This window comes from Carassius auratus, unplaced genomic scaffold (genome assembly GCF_003368295.1).
Source record: "Carassius auratus strain Wakin unplaced genomic scaffold, ASM336829v1 scaf_tig00216558, whole genome shotgun sequence".
NCBI lineage: Eukaryota > Metazoa > Chordata > Actinopteri > Cypriniformes > Cyprinidae > Carassius > Carassius auratus.
In genome coordinates this window covers 681,681-707,471 of record NW_020528631.1, presented here as the reverse complement: position 1 = coordinate 707,471, position 25,791 = coordinate 681,681, and the positions used below count along the sequence as shown (strand labels likewise).

Genomic DNA, 25,791 nt, shown 5'->3' with positions numbered 1-25,791 from the left:
TTCATTATTAAAAATTTGGTCTTCATTCTGGAATGTATGTAGCACACGATTTTCATGATCCAGCCCATCTATAATGGATAAACTCCATAAATAAAATAAACCTTCATTGTATCTTTTTTTCACTCATACATTCACTAGATTAAATGTAAATTGCTTGCAAATTCAATTGATGTAGACTTCAGACATGTTGCAGCTATATATTGCTGAAAAAACACATAAAGCTTTTACTCAATAACAGCTTGCTACCATGCAGTGAGTCAATATGATACACAGCTGTTATTAAAATGTGTACACATCCAGTGTGCTACCATATTGTGCAATGTACGGTGCATTTATTAGCAATTTGGGACTGTTCTTAACCTCTTGTTGTAATGTTTCAACAAGTCATTTATCTGTTTGTTTTTTTCTTTCTACTTGCATACACAATTGATCCCATTTCAGCAAATCTATTTTCCTGTTTTACCCATATTGCTGAAAATCGATTTGCAAATACACACTGTTGCCCACCGTCACCTGTCTGACAGCGCGATAACCGCCATGACTAGTCTATCAAAGCCTCATCCATTGGCAACATGTCAGCAGGAATTGGTTCAGTTTGGGAAACTCAGCCGTGAAATTCAGAATGACAAAATGCGGTGGGTCCAGGCTCGCATCATTGCCTGAATAAAGTCGTTGTAGATACTGAACTGTTGACCTCAGCTGTAAGAGATATTATATTGCACAGAATGTAATCCACTCACAGCGTGGAGCCTCCACATGTTTGCCATTTGGAGTGGGGAAACAAAGTGAACAAACCACTGTTTTTAGAAAGACTTGCTCTAAATGTCATGATTGCTAAAGCTTGTTCTTGTTATTTCAAAATAAATGCTTCAGTCCACTTATTCTCTTTCTTTTTCATTCTCTCATTCCCTAAAAAAATGATGTTTATTTCAACCCAGAAAGCACAAAGCTTTTTTTATATATAAGATAATGCTTTTATTATTGTTATTATTAAGTTAAAGTGCCCCTATTATTATGCCATTTAGAATATTACCTTGTGTGTAATGTAGCTGTATGTGAATGTAAACAATCTTCAAATTGGCCGTGAATAACTTAACCCACCCACCCTGTACACTGCTAAAGTCTAGCTTGTTTGTGTGGTTAACATTATGTCGAGAAGATGCTGTGTCCTACGCTGTGAAAGTAACATTTGTTTTATTTTCACATCTGGAAGTTGAGGCTGCAAAGATTTAGTGGTTAAAAATATTTTTTTTCCACTGTACCAAAGCAGTACAATCTTTTTTGTGTTCCCATCATTTTACTGAACACTGCTTCTCTAATCTCACTTGCTCTTGGAAGATGGCTCAGTAAACAGTTTATTTAGACCAGCTGGCTCCACTGTATCACAATATGTTAGTATAATAAATAAAAGATTTTTATGTTTTCTATCAAGTGTTACAAGTACATACAAAACTATGGCCATTGCCATAGTTCTGTATTTACTTGTAACACTTGATATGCGCTCTACATGATAAACCAATTACAACAGACTGGGTCATCTGACCAATCAGAGCAGAGTAGGCTCACGGAAAGGAGAGTTTTAGAGCGTGAATCTCAGAACGGCTCTGAACTAATCTTTTGAGAAATGATGGAAAATGAAGTGATATTAAATGCATATTTTGAAAAAAACGAAAGCATTTTTTTGATCTTCCATGCAAGTAAACCTACTTTATGAGAATCCCTAAACAATATTTGGAACCTTAAAATGGCTTAATAAGTGCACTTTAATACAATTGCATTTTTTTTAATTTGTCATTACAATTTTAGTTGTTAGCTTGTATAAAAAGATTAAATGACTTTTTTCTGACAATTTGTTATTTTTATTTATTTTTTTGTTTTTGTTTGTTTTTTTGAAAAGCACAACTAAATAAGCTTGTCTAAAATATAATTATCTTGTCCATCAGTACGATTTCTTGTGTTTTTAGTGGAAGCAAGAACATCTGACAAGGAACAATTTCAACTTATTATTTTTTTATTTGTAGACATAAAAATTTTTTTTTTATAAATTGTCCAGACAACAAGAACATTTAGGTTTATTGGCTTCCAACTAATCTGAAATCTGAACTCAAAAACGCACGATGAAAAATTAAGTTAACAATAAATTTAAGGCAGCGGGGTAACAAAGTTTTTTAAGTTGACTCAGCAAATTGATTTTTTTAATAGTGTGTACACTATTCAGTAATGTATTATGTGTTTAAAAATCAATTTAAAGTGCATTCCTCATTTTTATATACCATACTAGTTTGGACATGCTTATTTGTTGTTACTACTATTCTCTACACATCAATTCAGCAAACTGTGTTCAGATCAGATGTCATTCTCTACCAACTTCATGAGTCAGAATAATCTAGACCACCTTTCCAACAGCCTTGCCCATATGTTTTTCCTTCACTCTCCGATTCACTGTCCTCATCATCAAAAAAAAAAAAAAAAAAAAGCTATAAAATTCTAAAGTGCACTAGTAGACTTTGTCTACTAAATTCATTTCAGTGTCTTTAAAATTATAAGAAGCATAGATTCAATCTTTGTCTGGTACAGTAAGTTTACTTTCTTTTTTGATTTCCAGCACTTTTAGACAGGGAAAAATATGTGTCGTTCTATGTGAGTTTGGGAAATTGGACTGAGATGAGCACGCTGCAAATGCCACTGTGGGTTTGAGATGGAGGGGTACTTTGTGTAGCACACAGTGAAGTGTGAATAGTCTGAATTACTGGACCGCATCTCTGTATTGCCTATACTGTTCTATTCATCTACTGAAGACATCCTAGATAACCATACAGATGATAAAATTTCAGGAAAAATTCATTCTTTTTGGAAGACGATATTCCAGGGCCATAGCAATCATTATGAATGAAATTTTCATTCATTAACCCTGCAATTAAAAGAGTTAATGAATGAACCCTGACAATAATTCATTAAAGCCACAGAAAATGTCCAAATTATAAATACTTATTGCAGCTTACACAGATGTGGTGTAGTATGTACTGTATGTGATGGAGAAGTAAAAGCGGAATGTGTGAATTCTGTGCATCAAACACTTTCTGTAAGAGTGTATGGCTCTCAGCGGACATTAATAGAAGTGCTGTGCACTACAGTAATGGGATGATTCTCAAATTCAGACAGAAAAAGTGCAAACGCTGTGCAGTTGCCAGCGCCCTTCTAAGGACATCATGTTACATTAGATGATGCTCTCCCGAGGCTGTGCTCTCTGATGGTGTGCATCATGGTGTATGTGCATGCGTTGGCTCGCAACACCATGAATCACTGATTCATGACAGGTCACCGTCTTATGAGTGAATGAGTCAGCAATTGTTCATTTTTTGCTGCTGTTTTGCTGCTTCGCAATGAGTATAAAACTTTCAAATTCATCTGTGATGTCTGTCTGTTTTTGTGGTTTTTGAAAAGTCTTTGAAAGACTTTTAACACCGTTTTATTTCTCATCTCTCCAAATTGCCAGGTTTGTCATTTGTATTGGTTTTATTGACTCTGGTGTAAATATGTGATTTGTGTCTGATGAGAATGCGCGTTCTTTTTTCAGATCCTCCCACGGTGGAGCCGGTGTATACAGAGATCAGGCAAGGTCTGGGCCGGCCATTCTCACTGAGCTGCAGGGTCTTACGTGCCCACCCCTCAAAAGTACTAGATTATGAATGGAAGCTGGGCACCAGACTGCTGACAGTGGGCCAGTTGGATACTCGGGATGAGACGGAATACCATGTAAGGGCCCTCAACCGCGAGGGTTACGGCGCGTACACTTGTGACATAAAAAATGAAGCAGGAGCTGGCCGATGTACTTTCCTTGTCACAGGTAAGACAATTAAAATTAAATAATTCTAATACTAAGCTTTAACTCATTCAGGAATGAAATAAGTTAACTGTCTTTAAGTGAGTCATTGAATCATTCACTTATAGAATTTGTTCAAAAACTGTGGTTCATTCAGGAACAAAACAAGTTAACTGTCTTAATGACTGATTCATTGAATCATTCCCTCAAATGATTTGTTCAAAGCCAGTGATTCATTCTGGGAGAGAACGGCAGTACTACGTTGCTCACTTGAAATGGTTGTGCTTTGGCTTTGTTTGGGACTGTTTTTGTCATTGGGGCAAAACTGGACAAAATAATTGGTAATAATGCATCTTCAATTTAAATTGCTCTGTTAACTTTTTAGTTGTGTCCCAAAAAACGCACTGTGCATTTTGCGCTATGTACTCTAGGGCTGGGCAACTTCGGTCTTGGAGGGCCACTGTCCTGCAAAGTTTAATTCCAACCCGATTCAAACACACCTGAACAAGCTAATCAGTGTCTTCAAGATCACGATAAAGCAACAGGCCGGTGTGTTTGGGTTGGAGGCAGCACAGTTGCCCAGCCCTGGTGTAGTGAATTAATTCTAGAAGATTATTTTTTCATCTACCATCAGAGTCCAATAGCCCCTCAGCTGAAGTCTCTATCATTGCATACTTTGTTTTCTGGTTAAATGTAGTTAGATTATATTATCAGGGCGAAATGGTGTAGAATACTGTACATAAGTGTAAGAATTGTGTCGCATCTCTTGTTTTTTTAAATGATGTCTAAATGGAATGTCACATTGAAAAATGTGCTGGATATCATCATTACTGTGATATTCAGAGCAAGGGCATTTTTTCCCTCATGTGCTCAATGCTTTATTGTACATTAAAACATTTTGGTTCCACGTTGGGTCGCCATTTGATGTGCTATGTGCTGAAACAGATCTGGTTGAGAATCACCATTTTACAGTATGTTGGTTCCTGATAAACTGTAAAATTGTGATTCTCAACCAGATCTGTTTCAGCACATTGCACATCAAATGTAGCCTGGTAATACCAAACTCTGCTACATCGCTCTGCTTCGTAGACAAGAGTCTGGAAGGGCGTAATTGACAACTGTTTCCTTTCTTGTGGGGGGGGAGCGCTTGTCTGAAGTTTAAAATCATTGGTTACCCATAAGCCAATCACATAACTTTGGTTATGACGTGTGTTTTTCGCCGGCTCAGTCGCCTCGAACTTCCATTGTAAACACAGGTATGCTGCGAAAACAAAACCATTGAGCGAAATACCGAAGTGAACATGGCAGTTCACAATCAAAATTATCGCCTTGCCGGGCTTTGGCCTCCCCAGTTTCTCGCTAACGATCGGTAACAGTTGATTTTTCACTTCAAATTTAACTTTTTCCCAAAACCTGTTGGGACTCGGGAGTAAGGGCACAACTTCACCTTCATTCAAAATGTGAAACAAACGCTCTTCTGGTTCGGGCTTCAGTTGGCAAATGCCGGGAATATTCTCCACAACAGAGAGAATAGCATCCCGTGTCTCCATGTCCGTCTCCAGCCTAAATTCGGTGCTTAGCGTCTACGTCCAGAACCAAAATGTTTTAATGTACAATTAAGCATCGAGCACATGAGGGAAAAAATACCCTTGATCTGAGTTGGTTCCTGATTCAAAATTGTTCATTGTAGGCAAGTGAAACTCATGACAGATTTTTGTTCTACAATCACATTTAAGGATATAGAAACATTATTAAAGCACCCTGTTATTTTTTTAACTGTTCATTAAGCAGATGTTGATTTTGTCTTGCAAATATTTAGTTATTTATGCATATTTCACATTATTTGTGCAGTCATTAATAAAACGTAATGCTAATCTCATCGCTTAACAAACGCTTCACAGTGGAATAAATTAAACTGTGCGGATACATTACCAGCATTAGACACTTCACTAGTGATTCAAAAGCCACACTTGCTTTTCCTTCAAGTTTTTGCACAGATAAATTCAGTCTACCATGTCACCTGGAATTTGGTTCAAACGGTGGAGCAGTTTCTCTTTGATTTCATGCCACCACAAAAGTAGCCTGATCTCATGCCTGCTACTGCACCAGACACCCGTGTTTAGAAATGGGAACTGCTAGCTTGTGTTTTTGCCCTCCCTGCTGTTGAATATTCATGGCTGAAATCCCAGCTGGTTGATGAGGCATCCTGGACCAGAGGAGGATGTAGGAGAGAGAGATGAGCTAGCTACTTTCTGATGCATAGGTTATTCTTGGAGATGTTCACCCCTAATCATTTAATTTGCATTGACAATTTCCTGCTCTGTTCAGCAGGCATAAAAGAGGATTATATCACTCATATCCACTCTCCTTGTATCCGCATCTCTCTCTCTCTCATTCTCTCTCTCTCCTCCGTGCACTTCTGTAGGACATGCTGAAGGCCATTATTTTGCACAAACCATGCATCTATGATGAGCCTCTGCTCGCTGTGATGCAGGAACATGCTGCACGAGCTTGAAGCTCTCATTTATCGTTGTCATCATATGGGTTTTTAAATGTCTGGGTGTTAAAAGAGCACAAGCCAGAAAATCCCACATTGAGTCTGTTTTATTGGAGGTTAAGCTCCCCTGATGTTGTAATGTAAAGGAAACCTTTCAGGTTCAAGCAAATTAAGGCAAAGTCACCGAATATCACACGGCCACAGGGTTTTGCGTGACGATTGAACAAATGGCCAATACATCAAGTTGACATTTCACTTTTTTTAGAGCAATGTGCAAAACTGTTTGAAGATAAAGCTTGCATTTTCTCTGTCTCAGCATTCACCTCAGATGTACGCAGCACTGGCCAATGTAAACCCACCAGGGGTTACCAATTATTATAACAGAAAGTTCTAGAAGTTGACAGAAGGCCCTGCAGGAGCATCATGCACCTATTTTCTGAAGGGGCACCAGTGTTGTGCTTTTGAAAATTAGTGAATCTTTTTATTCAATAAAAACTGGTCTGTCAAGAGATTCACATAACCATATTAATAATTGAGTTAATGTGTTAACACATGTACCTTTTTTAAGATAATAATAAAAAAAAGTGTACAAGACAAGGTTCAACAGCTTTGAATATACATGTAGTACAATATAATTATATATGAAAAAATCTAAAATAGTCAGATTCTGCACTCTTGCACTCTTTTAACTTTCTACACAGATACAGTATGTAGAAATTCTTCAAAATGATTTGATGAATTATTTATCTTTATATATTAAAATAAATACAATTTATATGGATTTATCATCACTGGGCTAATTTGCTTTGCCTGATGTGTATTCCTTTAACTCTTTGTGTGAATAGAATAGAACAATTGCAGATGATTAATTTAGCTTTTTTACAAAACATTTGGTTTAAAAGGGCCTTAATTTCATTAACAAACCAAACAAAGAGTGATCATGGACTTTTATTGTATGTAAAAATGCAGCTTTGACATTTTGAATAACTACTTTAGTGTTACATAGGGGAAAGTGTAAATGAAGAGTAAAGTCGTATTTGTTAGTTTAATGCAAATGGTTAGTAAAAGGTTGAAAAAATTGTCAAAGATATATACAGTATTTTTTTATATTTTTTGGAAGAGTTGGTTGAGATGTATGGCTTGGATGGTGGTCCAGTGGTTGACGGGTAAGTACTAAGAACTCTCCACTGGTTGAGAGGCACACATAAAGGATTCATGTTCTGAGATTTAGTATGAGCACAGGTCCTTTGTCGTGATAGTGCTGTTATGTGTTTGACAAACACCAGGAACCAGCTTCAATTCGACAAGTATTCATGTCCCAGAGGTCTCTTGCATGGGCTTTGAAGCTCAAATCTACACAGTAGTGTCTATATACACAAATAAACGCATGTATATCAAGGCTTAGTGGTGGTTAGTGTAAGTTTTAAGGAGCATTGAGGGTATACATTGTATGCCAGTGCAGAAAATGTTTGTGTGATCCAAATAAATTGTCTCACCCTACAGTTAGCCTAATCATTATTTTGTTGTTCTTCCTTAATAAGAAAGTGTATGTGTGAATATGAATATGTGAAGACATATTTCCTTTCTTCAGTTGTCAGAGGCTGTTTATTAGTCGCATAATTTATAAGTTTAGTATATATTTAGATACTGAAGTACCCTTGATATTAGTTTAGTGCTGAATTTTTAGTATTGATCCAACTCTAAAAGTAATGAATCAAAGGTTTGCTCTTTAGTGCATGTGTACATTTCTAATATAGAGCATAGTGGACTTACTCTCAGAAATCTTGGCTGAAAAAGCCTCTGTGATTCTTTTGCCTCTCTAAGTGACAGCTGCAGTACTGTCTTTCTCCATCTTAGGCTGGTTTAGAGCCATGTGTTTATGATGCTTCTGCTTTTTCTTTCCACCTTCTCTCAAACATTGATTCCTAGAGGAGTCAGATTTATCCCTAAGCCTCAAGTAGAGTAAACTCGATGGACCCATTAGCATTGGCTCTAGCTTTTTCCCTCTTAATAAGCTGGGGATAAAATAAGTGCTGGTGATAGCCTTTATCCCTGACCTGCAGACATCAGCAGATTTTCCCTACCGCCACCTTTCCTCGCTCTTCTCAATATAACCCTCCGAGATGTTTCTACAGACTTGGACATTTAACATTTTTCTGTCGAGAAGTGAACTTCTGGATGGAGTGGCCTGTCTGACAGAAAGAAGAATCTGTAGAATTGTGAAAAAAAAATAAAAAATCTTTATGGATTTATTCTGCTTTCTAAAACTGGTCATAGAGTCAATTATTTTCTTTTAGAAACAACAAAATGATCTTCATAAATAATATGCTCCAGGATACGGACACATACGCTTTCAACCACCTTGTTAGTATTATAATTATATATTTTTTTTACTATTTGGTTAGATATATCGTGCTGCCTTTGAAATGTACTATAAAAACAGCTGTTTTAAACATAAAAACAGAGTTTCTTTTCATTTCATGAGCTTTTGTTGAAATCATGAGTTTTCTGCAAATAATGTATGTGGCGAGTGGGGCGGGGCCGAGAGGCGTGGGAACGAGGAGTGAGGCCAGGTGTAGTGATTGGAGATGAGCTACACCTGAGCCCCACCGCTAGTATCGAGTCCCACGCCTCTCGGCCCCGCCCCACTCGCCACAATGTAGTTGTTCTTTTTTAATTTCATACTGCAAGTGTTTTTTAGCCTATATTTTTTTCATGGGCTTGTCAGCATTTAGCAGATAGACCGGAGAGCTCTCCTAATGGTTTTGCTTTGTGTCTGTCTCCTTTAATCCTCTGATGGAGATCTTTCACATTTTTAATCTCTTTTCCACAAGCAATAGTTTCTAAAAGCATCCATAATATTCTCTAGCCTCACTTCAGTGTACCAGACATTTGACCTGTTAGTCTAAACAGGAGACTTTTGTGTTTTTTAATTATCTTTAAATATATACAGCGTAACAGCATTCCGACACTTTTCCATAATTTGAAAAGAATGATCAAGTTTATTTGTTATTTAGCTTTATTTAGACGTGATTTCCTTATAAAACAAAACCGTGTAGTTTTCTTTTTGTTGAAAAGATTGATCTGACACCCTAAATTGAGGATATTTGTGATAAAGTATCAAGCTCCATGACTGAGGGAAAGCGAAATCTGCAACTTTTATCTAAAACAAACGACGGAATTCCTCACTTCTGGTCATCTGTGTCATCTTGTTTGTTTAATATTATGAGATTGAATGTGACCGAAATGTGTATTTGTTTTGTTTCAGGGAAAGCCTATGTTCCCGAGTTCTACTATGACACATACAGCGCTCAGTGGCAGAACAAACCTCGCGTCTACGGCTTTAAACTCCAGTGGACTCAAATGAATCCCAATGCGGTCGACCGTATCATGGCTTATCGACTTGGTATCAAGCAGGTGAGTGAGTCTGTACGTTTACTTATAGATGATGTCAAGTAGTTACCTAGAAAGACGTTTCTTTTCTTCTTTTATCAGTGGCTTGTGCCAGATGTATGATGTCATTGATCTGTGGAAAATATGTAAGGGTAAATGACTAAAAAACTAAGTTTAAAAAGTGCCAAATTCTCTTTGTATTCATGGTAATTTCATATGGTATGCCATTTAATAGAATTTAACATCTCTAAAAAGTCATGTCAGTGTGTTTTTGGTTCAAATGATCTGATAATTATCCCTATGACATCATTTCCTGTTGTCAGCAGTATGTCTTTTTCCGCATGCTTGTCACACCACATAGTTTTGATTTGGATATGAAATGTAGTGAATTAAAAATAATATATTAAAATGAAGATAAATTAAATTGATTGAAATGACACTGTAAATTACAAACATGCTAGGACTCATTAAAATATATGAATTGCATTTTTAAGCTGTTTATTTGTATTCATTGAATATTGACTAGAAAGGTCAATAAAAAAAAAAAAAACATTGTGTCATTGGCCCATAAATAGTACCAAAACTTTCATAACTGAATTTTTTTGATAGTTTTTTTTAAATAAAAATGCTGAATGTTCTCTTACCCAGAAGTTATATTTTTAACAGCCACAATCAATGCAAATTAAATGCACCTTCTCATCTGTGAAAATACTATGGGAGAGAAGCTGTGCTTATGGCAGTATGTAGAAGGTTATAGACTGTTCACATCTCCTTTGTTTTTGTGTAGCCTCCATGCTAATGGTACATTTGGCCTGTGTGCAAAATGGTGTGAACAATTGCTTATGAAGGCAGTGCTAAATTAATATTGATTTATATACAAGTTCATCTGTCAACATCCTACAAATATAGGATAAGTCAAAGAACGTTATTAGGATTCATGAGAGACATTTATGGTTACTGTTGACGTAGTTTATGTCAGTGAAACAGATTTCTTCTGTTTATTTAGTCAGGCTAATATTTGACCAAGAGCTTTAACGCTCTCCAGTGCGCTGTAATGTTCTTCCTTGGTGTGTGTGGTCACGTAGAGCAGTGCCGTTGTCAATTACAAGTCATCATCACACTGTTCTGTCACCCTCTCCTTCACACTTCCTCTGCTCAGCTGGAATGGCAGTTTCCACAGCCATGTGGGGTGATTTATTCTTTGTCAGAATAGCCTTTGCTAGCGGCTGCCTACTTGTGCTCAATGTCAATGCAAAGTACACGTTGCAAGTTTTGCCATGCCATATTACTGTTGTTGCTTGTGTTCTGGGATTGCATTATTAGTAGTGTTTACTAGTCTGAGCACTCTGCTTTTTATGCTCAAGGGACTGTTGAGCTTGAGATAAATTTTTTTGTTTGCACATGAGCAATATTGGTTTCTAGGGAGTTGATGCCAGAGATGTGCATGTGTTTAATGACATCATTTTAGTTTAGGGAAAGTGCATCTGACAATAATCCTTTGGCCATCATTTACTCACCCTAATGTTGATGCAAATTAGAATTAATTTTGTTAGTCAATTTTGTCAATGTTGAAAACAGTTATGCTGCTGCTTAATATTTTTGTAGAAACCATGATGCGTTTTTTCAGGATTTTGTAAATATCTAAACTGATATATTTAATCCATCCTTAATGCTGAATAAAAGTGTTGCTTTCCTTAAAAAAAAATCTTACTGGCCCCAAACTTTTGAATGTATCTTACGTAGGTTTTGTAACTAGTCACTATTTACTTTATTCTATTTTTCTTTTTTTTTCTTTCTTTTTTCCACTTTTGATTTTCTTTCTCATTTTAAAGGGCCCTGTTTCTAAATTATTTTACTATAACTAAAAATATTCCATGTATTCTTTCTATTTATATTGGGTCATTAAGGCAACATGTTAAATAATTATTAAAAGAATCAGTAAAATTATGTTTAAAGTGGTCGTAGATGCAAAAAGCATGTCAAACTGCAGCATGCCAAATGCATGTGTCCTCTGGAGTGTAATAATCTATTTGATGGACCTGAAGAATGAAAAATAATCAAATTCATGCCTCCCCTAATGTCTGTGTAACGTAGCTGTAGATGTCCATTCGTTTTGCTAATAAATAATTTGATGCATTTAGCAAAAAGCTGTCTTTCAAAAGATGCACAGGCTTGAAAGAATAAGCGTGATCATTATTTCCCAGCATCTGTCACATTTCATATTTACCTTTATTAGCAGAAAGCATTTAATTCATTAACTCTAAAAGAGAAATAACAGCATGTGTGTCATTTGCACTATAGAGAGGACGCCTTGTACTATCCTTGATGACTTCCCAACTGAAAGCACACCTGGCACTGCAAAGAGAAAGAGTGAGAGAGAGAGAGAGAGTCAAAAACAAGAGAAGGGCCAGAAAACTAATTAACAGCTGTGTCCGGTGGGACGAAGCTGCTGTAATAAGATAAGCTTTACAGGAGAAATCAAGGATGGGACCCTAGCGAACAGAGGTTAGCTGTGTGCAGTGATTGCGGGGGTGTGCTTTCCTGTGTCTGTGTGCACATGTGGGTGAGAAGCTGTGTTTTGTGCCTGCAGTGGGTGGTGATTGACTCATCTGTTCTGATCATGATGGAGGAGTCTGGCCTCTTCGCTAACTCCTTATATTCTCTCTCTACACGGCCTCTGCGCATCCTTTTTTGTTCGCCAACTGTTGTTCTGCAGTTTATTTGTTCTGTTTAACATGCCGCTTTTCCCCTATGTGCTCATCCATCATGTTGTCTCGCCCGGTCACCAGTCGACGCGAGCGCCGCTCAATGCTCTGTGGGCTCATCGCCGCTTTGGCTAGTGACATTTCCAGGACGCGACGGGCATGGAAAGTCTTAGCCTGACAATCCTAAATGAGAGGGTTTGGAGGGCATGCATGCTAACGGAGACACTGCCAGCCAAGCATATTAGGCAGCACTTCAGTGCCTAACCTTGGGACGGGGAATTTCACTGCGGGGGTCTGGCGTGTTTATGCATCCCATAGGAAAGAGATTGCTTACCCTTGCTTTTTATAGCTTTTACATACTATATTAACACTCTCTGAGGCTGTGAATGTGGACAAGGTAATAAAAGTGATTTTGAATATATATACCGTATATAATTATTATTATTATTTTTTTTTTTTTTTCTAGTCATTTCTAGTTAAACAAAATATGGAACGGTGTAACCTGCTACTGGGATTTCTTAAATGTGCGTTGTTTAATTCAAGGTTTGGTGGATAACTTACTTTCAGAATGATGGCGTATTATTTCCTTTCATACTGTTCAAAATTATAGTGGCAAAAAAAGTGCCAAATGAAGAAATTCAATAAGAAGTCAAGCTTTGTTTAAACCTGGTATAAAGATCTTCTGTGGTCACTTGTGATCTAATTTCAAGGAGAAGATTTCTTGACTACTATGTCAGTGTGTTATTGTATCCTGATAAAGCACAAGAAGTGTACAGTACTGCTTCAAAATAAAATGGGAATTTTCTCACTAAGCTTTGTTTAAGGCTTGCTATTTTGGTCACTGCATGTTAATATCAAGCAAACCAACATTAATTTGCATGTATACTGTATGTAAGCACTTTTCCTATTTTTTTTTTACTTAATGGTTTAGTCTTAAAGCCTTATGTAGCTGTCAAAGTTTAAACCCTTGTGAATGATTGACAGTCAAGTAAGTGGCTCTTTAACATGTATTTAAATCAGCTGATATTAGTTTTCTTTCATTCATCAGTATTGGCCAATATGGAGTATTTCTCATTTTGTCTACATTTTTTACATTTGGATTATGCTCAGTGTCATCTAATGCGTACAAACACATATAATGTAACACTGTTAAATGTTATCGATAGCAAACTCTACATTTATGATGTACATTACAAAAATGTAATGACTGGCTGGTATCGGCCATAATTTTAATAGTGGTGCATTCCTAATAAAACCTGATATTATTACAGTAGCATGTGTAAACAAGGGATATAGGTTACTTTAGTTATATACCTACTTTAGTATTTGGAAATTATTGGTTGAAGTGTGGCTGGGAAGTATATACAACCCCATGAAGATTTGTGCATATTCACAGATTCTGTATAAAAACTGTCTTTTGCTCTCCATGTCCTCTAGTGGATCATTAAAGCCACTAGAGCACTGTTCTCACAGCAGCAGTAAAGGCCAGCATGAACAACCCTAATGTTTCTATGACCTCATTTTTCACTATACTGCCTATGTACTTCAAGTTTAACAAGCCCTCTTAACATTTTTTCTGTGCTTATGGCACTTACAGTGCTGTTGTAAAAGTCATCCTAACTTAGATGACATACAGTACAAGGTTACACCTCTGCAGTGCTGCGAGTTGCTTCAGCTTTATGTTTAGAGGATGTTATACAATACTTGAATGTATAGCCATTCATCTTTAATTAAAGGGATTCCAGAGTTTACTTTAATGGGAATTTAGTGTCTTTAAGGATATTGTTTGAGGCACTATCTTTAGCTCCCAGGCTAGAGGAGAAATAGAAGCCTCTTTTACTGCTTCAGTCTAACATTGTTTAGTTCTCCAGCCGTGGTAAAAGCATTTACACATAAAGCTTCCAAATCCACATTATAGAAATCTAATTCCTCTCAATTCCAGATAGAAGACATAAACCAAATTTGGCTCCTAAAAGTGTGAAGTATGCAAGATGTTTGGCGTGGAAAATACTCATATTGTTTCTAATTTACAAACCCCGTTATTGTATTTTTGCTCCTGCGGCCCTGAAATCCAGTTCAGGAAATATTCCATTTCATAGTCAAGGTTTCACAGAGTTCATTTCCTCATTTGAAATTACAGCTGTTTTCTTATCACAAGTAAAGGAATATTGTTATTTTCAGTCGGTGCCCAATGTAAAATGGAGTAACACAGCACCTGTGGGATGACAGGTGACCCTCGGCCCCCGATTTATCCCCAAAAATTGTTGTAGCGTGTTTGAATTGCATGCATGCTGTAAGTGTGTCATCATATCTCTGCAATGTTTCAACAGCATTGTGAGAGTTTCTCTATTGATCATATTTTCCATGTAGTGTTGAGATGAAGCCTTTTACCTCGGGCTGCTTCTGGGATTTTGTTCAAAGTTACTTGCTCACTCTAACTTGAATATGCTCGCACTACTTTCATTTTTAAATAAACTAAGTACGAACACAAATATAAAGTTGAAATATGCAGTTGTTAAAGTATGTACTCCTAGACTATTTTAATGTGGGGGTTTTAATCTGGTATTCATGAGGGAACTGCAGGTAGTTGATGAAAAAACATATATATACTGTATGTGTGTGTGTGTATGTATATATATATTACCTGCATGTCATGTGCTCTGATTTAAGATGACAAAAAAAAGTACACATGAAAATGTTAAAACTATAAAATCACAAGGATGACTTTAAGTAAATATTTTATTATTGCAAATATTTTCTTTTATTTAATCCCTGTCCTAAAATTATTTTATAATGCTTTAGGTGAGGTACAATTAATATTTCTTCATTAAATGACTGACAAAGTAATTTGAAAAAGTTTCTGAGAGACATGATTTCACAAACAGCGTGAATGGATCACAGCGCGCTCTCTTTCTCTCTCAAAATGCTAATGGCTTCTCATCGCGTCTATACTATAAGTGAGTTGCATGCTGCACAGTCGACACAGGAATTGTCACTTATACTAGCGAGGCAGTGTCGCATCATCACTAAAGTTACTAAACCACATTTTTTCTTTTTTATTCTTGCAAGTGTGAACCATTCAACGCTTATGCGAGCGCTCATGCACACTCGCTGCGCACACACATAATAATGCCAGGTTCACATTACTCTGCTTGCAGTGCATACTGTATGTGGTGTGTATTTCTTCCGCACTCATGTTAATGAATTAAAGCGTTCACACTGCACACATGGTTGCAGTCTGGCAGTGCGTTTAGGAGCGGTGCATCTGCAGCAGTGCAGAGATAGTTTCCGCACCGAGTCTATTTTTTTGCTGTACCACACATTGTCTATGAACTGCAAACACATACCTCAAATACAGCTCACAAAATCAGGCTTGCAATGTGTAAGATATTGTGCAACAATTACACGATTGTAAAAACAAAAATACAGTGCATGATCAAACATTTAGGTGAGATAAATATATATATATATTTTTAAATGCCCCCCTTCATCCCTCAAATGAAAAATACAATCCTCTCACAAGAGTCACCTAAGAGAAGAATTCATTTTCAAAAATGAAATTCAGGCTCTGAATACAGTAAATTTCTAAAAATCTTAATTGGATCATCACTATAAATAATTCTACATGATAAAAAGAAGGCTTTAAAAAATCTGTATCGTTATCGGTATCGGCAGATACTGCTTTCTGTGATTGGTGAATAGTGATCGGCCTCCAAAATCCTGATCGGAGCACCCCTACTGAAGAAGCCATGGTTTGCATTGTTACTAACATCTCTGAAAGTTAATTGTTGTTTATTAAGCACCTAGTAGCAATTTTTATTTCAAATAACATATTTTGAAAGATTTCGTTGACTTTACAGTCAGTTAAGTCAGTGGGGTTGAATTTTTTTGTTCTCCACTGAGTTTCCTTGTATAGATAAAAACTTTCTTCAATATATCTTTTTTTATGTTCCACTGAAGACATATACGTTATAGAAATACATTCCACTGACCCTGGTCGTGTGATGACAAATAATGATTCTGTTCTATTCTGTTCTATTCACAGAGTCTGACAGAGTCTGAAATCTCAGAGTCAGGGCCGCCCTCTGCTTCAATCTCAATCTCACACGGTGCTGCTTCAGTAGTGAACTCAGCAGGGCACACTTATCAGATCTCTTCCTCTTTTCCCCTCTAGTCTAAAATCCCATACTGTTCACCCTCGTAATTCCCTCTCTGATAACTTAACGTCTGTCTCATTCATTCTCATACATATACAAATCAGTAGCAGGAACTTGTCTACACCTTTTTACAACTTTTACAGTACGTTACTGTATCAACAAGGAAATAATACTATATTGTCGTTGTATTTTTATGTGGACATACTAGTTTATAGAATTTACATAATTACCATTTAAGCATTTTTTTATTTATTTAGTTTTATTCAGCAAAGATGCATTAAGTAGATCAAAAGCGACAGATATTTATAATGTTAGATATAAAAAAAAAAAAACGTTCATCCATTTCATCCAGAAAAAAAAAACATCACAGTTTCCAAAAAAATATGAACTGTTTTCAGTATTGATAATACAGTGAAGATTGATTGATAAAAAATAACTGAATGATCACTGAAGACTGGAGTAATGTCTGCTGAAAAATCATCTTTGATTCACAGGAAGAAATTAATTTTTTTTATCTTTTCAAATAAAAGAGTATTTTTATTTTTTTTTATAAATGTAATGCTAATATTTTGCATTATTGTTGGTTTTACTGTATTATTAACAAAATAAATGCAGCATTGTTAAGTATAATTGGTGGTATTTGAATGGGTGAGTAGTTTACTAGTAATTTATTAATCTATTTCCTCCAGTTTTGTTTGTTGATTTGTGGATATGATAGGTAGGCTTTATCATGTGAACAGTGTAATCAGCCAGTAGCAGCTCTCGGGTGGTTTTTCCCTTGTGTTTTACCATTATCACCTCACATGTATGCTTTGGGATCTCAGTGGGATCTCAAGGAAAAAGCCAAAGAGACATTGCTGCCCTCTAAAACCTTGTCTACTTTTGCACAGTGTTACTTCCAAGCAGTAAATAGTTTCTGCATTATTCAGTCACATATTTTGTAATATTTGTTATATTTCTGGCTATATTTGCTATGTTTGGCATCCATGGAGGAAAAACAAGTGATACAGATACACAAGTGCACACATACACCCCTTGCATGCTAATACAACATCAAGGCCTCCACACACAGTAAAGATTCAAGGACACAGTTTCACACTGAGACTCACACACTGCTGACATGTTTCTCTTTCACTCTGTGATGTAAATAACAGTAGGCCACCTTTTCACTCTGTGAATTGTTTGTGCAGGTGGACAGTGTGCTAGGATACAACTTCACATTTACACTACCATAACAAGGATATATGAATCTCCATTGCAGCAAAGTATTTGTGTCGGTACTGTAGCAAACAGCATTCGGCAGTCATCAAACTGGCCTGTGGGCTGATTCAAAGACTTGCACGACATCGACGCGTGGCCATTCTCTGGAAATATGCGATTTACATTACACCGGATGAAGCATCTAGAGGTACAATGTCCTTGGGCCTATGCGTGGGCTAACGTTAGCATAAAATCTTATTTACAAATGAAGCTCATTGCCATTAGTGTGCATTATGACAAAATAAGTCTTGTGTGAAGTCTTATTACCGGGAGCCCGCTGGAGCAGTTACACTGATGAAAGCGATTCATATTTTGAGTGCGCAGGTATGCGTGTATGTGCATATATTTTGTTATTGCAGCTTTCAATCTCTTGCTCTTTTTTTTTTTTTTTTTGACCTCAAGTAAATGTCAATTTTTTCAGTCTCTGCTGTTAAAAGAGAAACTGAGGCAAATGTCAACAGGGGATTTGTTATATCATGGTTCTAAACTGCATGTGCAATATAACATGTGATCATGTTTCGCGTGTAAAAAAACACAGTATTCTTCACACAATTCACCTATCTGTATACTGCTTTTTCAACTGTCACAAAAACGGGCTGATGACTTCCTTGTTCTATGAAGCCTCTCCTTCAGAAATACGTAACGGGTTCTGATTGGGCCAGCGGTTCCTGTTCTGTGATTCGACAGCAGCTGAGAGCAGGCTGCCCTCCTGGTAACGCGATTGGGCTAGAACGCACGTGCTGGAGATGTATTTATAGTCACAGGAGGAGCTTTTTTACTGACGAGATGTGCATGAAAACCGCATTTGTTTTTTTGCACAGCCCTAATATCTAGTTAACAAAGCTAAACAGCGTTGCCCTTTGTGTAATAAGTTACAGAAACTGTTAAATGCACCAACTTAAATAATAAAATACACTTACCGGTTGTGGTCCATAAACAACGCCTTCTCCAGACAAAGAGGGAACTTCTCCATCTTTAAAGAATAATCTTTGTGCAAATCCAGCATTAAACTGATTGAGAAAGTTGTCCTCAGCAAGCTGTCCTGAGCAAAATGAGCTGCACATAGTTTTACATGTGCATTATAATTTTCGAGAACCGAGTTAAACATAAATTGTAACCATTAATCTCAAAGTACAGCGTTCCTGGGAAGCCCAAACAAAGATGAAAATAAACAGCGTTTCAACAACATGGGCGACAAACACAAACAGCTCTTCCTTCTTCTCCGTCGTAGCACAATAAGGCCACGCCCCCTGTTTGAGAATTCATGTGGGCGGTGGTTAGTCAAAAAGACTGTTTTAGTGACGTTATTACTGCAGGAACTAGAGGGCTATAGTCCAAACGGGTCGTTTTTTTGTAGGCGAATTCTGTTAAATCCAATATCTCGCTTGGCATTGAACTTTGAGCTTTAGAATTTTACAGATATTATTTATACTCTAACAATAACATTACACACTAACTAAAGTTTAAAACATGGAATCACTAAGAAGGGGACCTTTTAAGGATTAGTTCACCCAACAATTAAAATATGCTGAATATTTACTCACCCTGGGGCCATCCAAGATGTACTATAGATGAGTTTGTTTCTTCATCTGAAAAGATTTGGAAAATGTAGCATAACATTATTTGCTCAACAGTGGACCCTCTGTAACTAATTTGAATGACCTGAGGACAAATTTCCAGCAAATCTTAATTTTTTAGGTGAACTATTCCTTCAAATGCACATGGGAAGCACAGATGAAATGCCAGTTTGCAACACCTGACTGCATTTGTAGACGATTTAGCCTATGTTTAGTGATCCTGTGTTGCTCATAACTCACAATAAAGAGAGTTGACAATGCTTTAACATGCCACAGCATGTTTCCCAATGGAGATATAGAATAGATGACTTTTCTATGTTTAGCATTTTGCTGTACACGTAACTCATGCATAGATATAAGCCTTGGTTTTAGTGCTGCAGGCTGGAAGTACTTAAATATGCATTAAGGAGAGTTTTTTTAGATGCTCATAGATCAGCACAGCTTCCCCTTTTTGAACTTGTCCAGATGAACCTGCTGTGAGGGAAGTTTTGGTTGAATTCATGAAACTTTCCGTTTGAGACCAGCACATCTTCACCTTTGACCATTGTTCATAATTAAGATGGCTATCCAAATAATTCGATTTCATATACTTAGTATATTAACACTTGCAAAGAGTTCATTTATTAGCTTTCCTTAGGTTGTCCCCAAGTATGCATTTAGAACAAACCATCATAATTTGCTGTAATTGCCACGTTTTGAATTGCAAATCAGTCTTTTTTTCCCCTTTAGATATCTTCGATCAAATACTAACGAGGTTCTTATTTACACAAACACATAATTTACTCTCTCCCATGTGGAGTTGATGTATCTCTGTGCACAAAAAGGTGTTTAGGTTAGAATTTGCATAAGTGCAGAATGTCTTGTCCTCTTCATATCAACCCGTCATCCCCAACTCTTTCTATGCTCGTCTTTATAAAACAAGATTTGCTGAACGATGTCATGAATGAGAAGTGAGCCCAGTTGCCATAGCAACAAGCCATTTTACCTCTGAATGGCAACATATATTGCAATGCAGAACAAAAAAGGTAGAACAAATGAGGCAAAAGTACTTTCTTTGAGAGCAGGTGAATTGGGATGTTTTTACTTTGTGTTATCGCAAAGACGAGTGTAGCGCACACCTTGTGTAACCAGCAAGTTCCATTGCCGCTAGAAATGTTATTTGACCTTTCCTTTTATTCAAAAGAACAGCAATGGTGAGTGCTGATGTAGCAGTACTGCAGAAGATCATGTAGATTTTCATCCAGTCTGACTATGAATTTGAGTGCTGATATCATAAGTGGATTTAGTTTTTTCTGTGTTCGTCGCTGGATTACAGGGGCAGTTCCTTCCTCTTGAAAGGTTAACACAGATGTATGTATGTGTGTGTGTGTGTGTGTGTGTGTTTTAATTAACCTCTCGTTTTGAGGATAATGTTTCTGTGTTTCTCTGACCAAAAAAAAAGGCCCGTATTCCTCTCTCTGGTGATGGTATTTGAATAAAGGTCATGTTCAGAGGAAGGGAAATGTCAGGATTGTATGTAACGCAGAATAGCCAAGAATGCCTTAAATTATGCTGTTTGCTCGAATGCGAGTGGCGTAATTTGTGCCCGGTTTGATTCGTAATCAGAATGCTCCGCGAATCTTCTGAAACTTCCCAGAATTTCTGAAAGGGGGAAATATATGCGGTTCAGAGCACAGATGGTTTAGAGAAAAACCAGGAGGGAAACTTGAGCACTGCATTCAGAATTCTTAAGCTATGGTAATGAGTAGAAGATGAAAATGACTTTATAAAAATATAATAATGCTTCTCTCATGAGTGACCCCAGAGATAGCCTTTGGCGTCGAGCCACCACTGATTGTGAAAGTTTGCGTTTTCCTTCTGCAGTTGGCAGCTTTGCCACATGTGTCTCCGAGTAGTGTTGTGATGAACCCTGTCCTCACAGAATACATCACTGGCCTGAAGAGAAGAATCATATGCTGTGCTGTTTTGCCAGGACTGTTACAGATATAATTCTGTCATTATTTACTCAACTCCATGTCATTACTTACTTCTAGTACTCAGAAGGAGATTTTTTGTACTATATTTGGATGTATGTAATATTAAATATTATGTAGTATATTTGAATATATGTAATATTAAATGATAGTGATTAGCTAGCTGCTGCAGAAGATAATAGTATCAGTGATTAATGTTTGTAATATACATATACATTAGCATTCAAATATATATATATATATATTTTTTAATAAATCTCATGCTCACCGCTCCATTTATTTGATAAAAAATACAGTAAAAAATAAAATGTATTTGATGATTTTTTTTTTTTTTTTAAACATGATACACTTTTTTTTCAGGATTCTTTGATGAATACAAGGTTTGAAATAAACTTTTATTTTTTGGACTCTTGATCACTATTGAATGGAAAAGGAGCAGCTTGAACATTGAGCCTAACATTCTCTATTTGAGTCCTACAGAAGGCAGAAACTCACAACAGGTCTGGAACAATATGATAAATTAGTAAATAATGAAAGAAAGTATGAAAAAATATGTAATTAACTTTTCCTTAAGTGATGCCATATAACAGTTAAAAAGTATAAAGCTGAGCTTAATTTCAGTTATGTGCACATGGACGGACACAAGTATTGACATTCTGCAGCATGAATGATCTTTTTTCTCATCTATGCAGTCAGCCAAGGTCACTTTCTTGGATCACAATAGGTTATTTTTCAAATTCCACAGATTTAAGTTGAGTATTGTATCAGTGGCACCAAAGTTGAAGTATTTAGTCAGAGCTGGATGGTTCTTCAAGGTTGATTTGTCAGCCCATGTGTGCTCTCTCTGCCCTGTGCTCTTCACACTCTCCTTCAGTATGAGGGCTGAATGCTTCAGTATTAGCCCCTCACAACAAGGTTTAGAGTGTTTTGCTCAAGGATGTATTAAGATTTGAGGGCTGTGCTGGAAGAAACAGAAGGTCCCCGGAGCGTGCACACTGAACCGCATGAAAAAAGCAGATGCATTTCAGTTCTTTAATGACCCAATATGGTGTTGAAGGATGCTCCATGTCAAGTGTTTAGCTCTAGTGTTAAAAAAAAAAAAAAAAAAAAAAAACTTGACATTGGGTTTTTCTTGTTTTGTTTGGAGGTTAAGAGCCAGTTAATTTTTTTTGCCATGCAAAATTATGGGGTTTAATTGAGTTTTAGGTTTAGCCGCTTTACATAGATAAGATCAAATGCTGCTTAAAGCCCTCTGTGATAATACCACTTATGAATGTATTGATTTTTTTCTCTATCTTTTTAAAGAGGAGAGACTTTGAAATAAGCTGTTGTTGTATGATGCATTGCAGCAGGAAGGTGCTTTGGGGGGAAGAACAGTCTATCTTTTCTTATATGTGCCCGCACCAATGCTTTTCCTCTCTACAAGATCTGCAGGCATGGAATTAGAAATCTCACAGAAGCAATAAACAGTAATTGGATTTGGCGATGGAAATCTCGTTACCAGGAGAGAGAGAGACCCTGATGGGAACACTGGCAACTTCTCAGGGCTATCGCTGCCACCCTCCCCTCCTCTCTCTCACCCCACTGATTTAACCAATCATCTTGAATCCAGTGATTCTCATGGTGACGTGGCTGACTGTCCGGGCAGTCTGTGTACGGCTGGCTGTCAGTCAGCAAAGCTCTGAGAAAGTATTCATGAGGCGAAGCTCAACAGCCTGCCTAATTGTTGTCACATGGCAAAAGTTCAAGTTTGCAAATGTTCACAATTAATCTGATGGCCAAAAGATCTCAACAATCCATCAAAATAATGACTGACCTATAGCAATGATAATGCTAGCAATGACCCGTCTGCCGTTGGTTTGACAAACAGCAATTTTAAAACAGATTGCAAATCCATTTGGTGCTGCACTGAAGTTTTTCTTGTTTAAAAACTTGTATTAATGTTTAATAATGTTTAATGTTATTAACATACAAAAAGTTTGGGGTCTGTAATTTTTTGATGTTTCTGAAAGACGCCTTTTGCACTCATTAGTGATCAGTGTTGGGTATAGTTACTTTGGAAAGTAGTTAGTTAGGTTACAACGTTACCATCAATTAAAAGTAATCAGTTATGATACAGCGTTACCTATTCATAAAAGTAACGCGTTAGAGTACTCATGCGTTACCAAAAATTAAAAGCAGTTTGCAGCGGCTCACACATGACACACACAGCCCTCGGCCCCTTTAAATGCACCTAGAAGTATTGACTCCCGACAATGAATAACGTCAGTCATCCGACTAAATTAACACTGCAGGATAACAATAACAGGAAAGACAGTCAGCAATCGGCTATTCCACATGGCGTTTTATTTATTTATTATCACAGAACATATTATTAATCAAAATTCGCACCTAACGTTACCCAGCCCGGGTAGCCTAGGCTACTGTATATTATGAGCACCACAAGATAACTCCTGATTTTTCTTTAACTTTAAATAATGCAGTTATCAAAGTACAAGTATGCTTACTTGTAAACACAACCTTAAACAGGCTTGCAGATTTAACTCCATTTAGAAATGATGAACAACCAGCCAGCCAACGATCTAACAGAAATTAACAGCTGCCTGTCAAACAAAAATGATAACCACACAGGCAAATGACAAATCGCTTAATAGCCGAACTAATTATTATTAAAGTGTCACTCACAGTCACAAGCCTAAATTCGCTTTAACACAGTCTTCTTACATTTACTCTTCAAAGTAGTGATTACAACGTAGCGTTAAATTTGAGGTAGAATTTTTGGCGGTCGACAGAAGCTTTTCACCAAAGCAGATTGTGCATTTTACCTTTATGTTCTTTTCTTTTTCGTTGACAAATTGAAAATAATGTGCGTACTTCCATAAACCAAACGCTGTCCTCTCTGCCATCTTGCCGGGAGTTCGAAAAAAAAAAAAAAAAAAAAAAACCCACACACACACACACAGGGTCAGGCGCAGGGCACAGACGCATCACAGCCATTGACTTTACGATCACAGAGCTTCGGCTCCGCTGATACATCCGCAGGTGGCACAGTAGACCTAGGACTACTGTCTGACAAAAAGCAGGCTGCAGTCGGGATTTTCCTTTCCTTAAAATAACGGATTACTTTTTTTAAAAAAGTAACGAAGTTACTGATTACTTACGCACGAAACTAACGCGTTAAGTTACACATTTCAGGAAAAAAGTAATTAGAGTACTCTAACGCGTTACTTTGTAACGCGTTACCCACAACACTGTTAGTGATGCATTTATTTAATAAAAAATACAATGAACACAGTAATATTGTGAATTTTTACTGTTTTCTACTTTAATATAATTTAAAAGTGATGGCAAAACTGATATCCAGAATATCTAGAAGTGATTCCTCCAGTCTTCAGCGTCACATGATCCTTCAGAAATCATTCCAATATGCTGATTTGGTGCTCAAGAATCGTTTATTAGAAACATGTCGTGCTGCTTAATATCTTTTTGTGGAAACCATGATACATTTTTTTCAGGACATAATCTGACATTCAAAAATAAATTGTTTTAAAAATAAAAAGTTTGTCAATTTAATGCTTCCTTGCTAAATCAAAGTATTTAGTTCTTTCAAAAAAGAAATAGTGCATGTCAGATTACTCAAGAAAAATGGGGTTTAAACGTCTTTTCAAATGGACTTGATGATCACAATTTGTGCACTTTCCTACAAAAAATATTTTGTGTTTACCCTCGCTGGAAATGAAAACTTTTAATCCTACAGACAAGTGAAAGCTCTGGGTATTCACAACCTTCAGATTCTCTGTTACACTCATTCTGAACACTCATTCTGGTCTGTTTACTGCCCAGCAGCTCCCTTCAGGAGATCCAGCAAGATTTCTTATAGGTGCTGGATTTTATTCAGACATGTCTTCTCTTTTACCACCACAATAATGACAAGAGGCATCAGCTGAAATCCATTTGTGCTTTCCTTCAAGCACGAGCTGAAGCAAGGAACTGACTTCTTCTAATATTGCATAATGATTCAACTTGCAGTAAACATTTAATTGAGAGGGTCAGGGAGCTAAAATGCCTTGTCAAAATCAATTAGTCAGCTCACGTATCTCACAAAAAATTCAATAATGTTTATTTTTTGCCTGTTCCGGAACTTTTTGGGATTGTCACCCCATGCGCTTTCTTTCCTCTGTGAAAAGCATTGTTTGAAAATGTCGCCTCTGCTGTGTGTAGGTGTTTGTTTAGAGCATTTGTACTGATTTGCATCGGACAAGTGAGTCCATCTCAGAACGCACCGGTTCAGTTTGAATAATGCCATTGGCCAGTGCCATTATAATCAGAAAAGTTCAATTTGAAATAAAGAACCCTGTGTTCTTAGCTTAAAGAATACAGACAGAGAAAAATACTAAGGAGAAAGA

The 25,791-nt window shown here is 36.8% G+C and overlaps 1 protein-coding gene across 2 annotated transcripts in view; it reads left to right on the top strand.

Moving 5' to 3' along the window:
- Positions 1–25,791, top strand: part of LOC113098423 (MAM domain-containing glycosylphosphatidylinositol anchor protein 2-like) — a 131,791-nt gene that overhangs the window by 90,141 nt on the left and 15,859 nt on the right. For both annotated transcript variants that reach the window (XM_026263486.1, XM_026263485.1), the window contains exons 9-10: positions 3,578–3,847; positions 9,589–9,737. In XM_026263486.1, the coding sequence (XP_026119271.1) occupies positions 3,578–3,847; positions 9,589–9,737 (419 nt within the window). The remainder of the gene's footprint in view (positions 1–3,577; positions 3,848–9,588; positions 9,738–25,791) is intronic.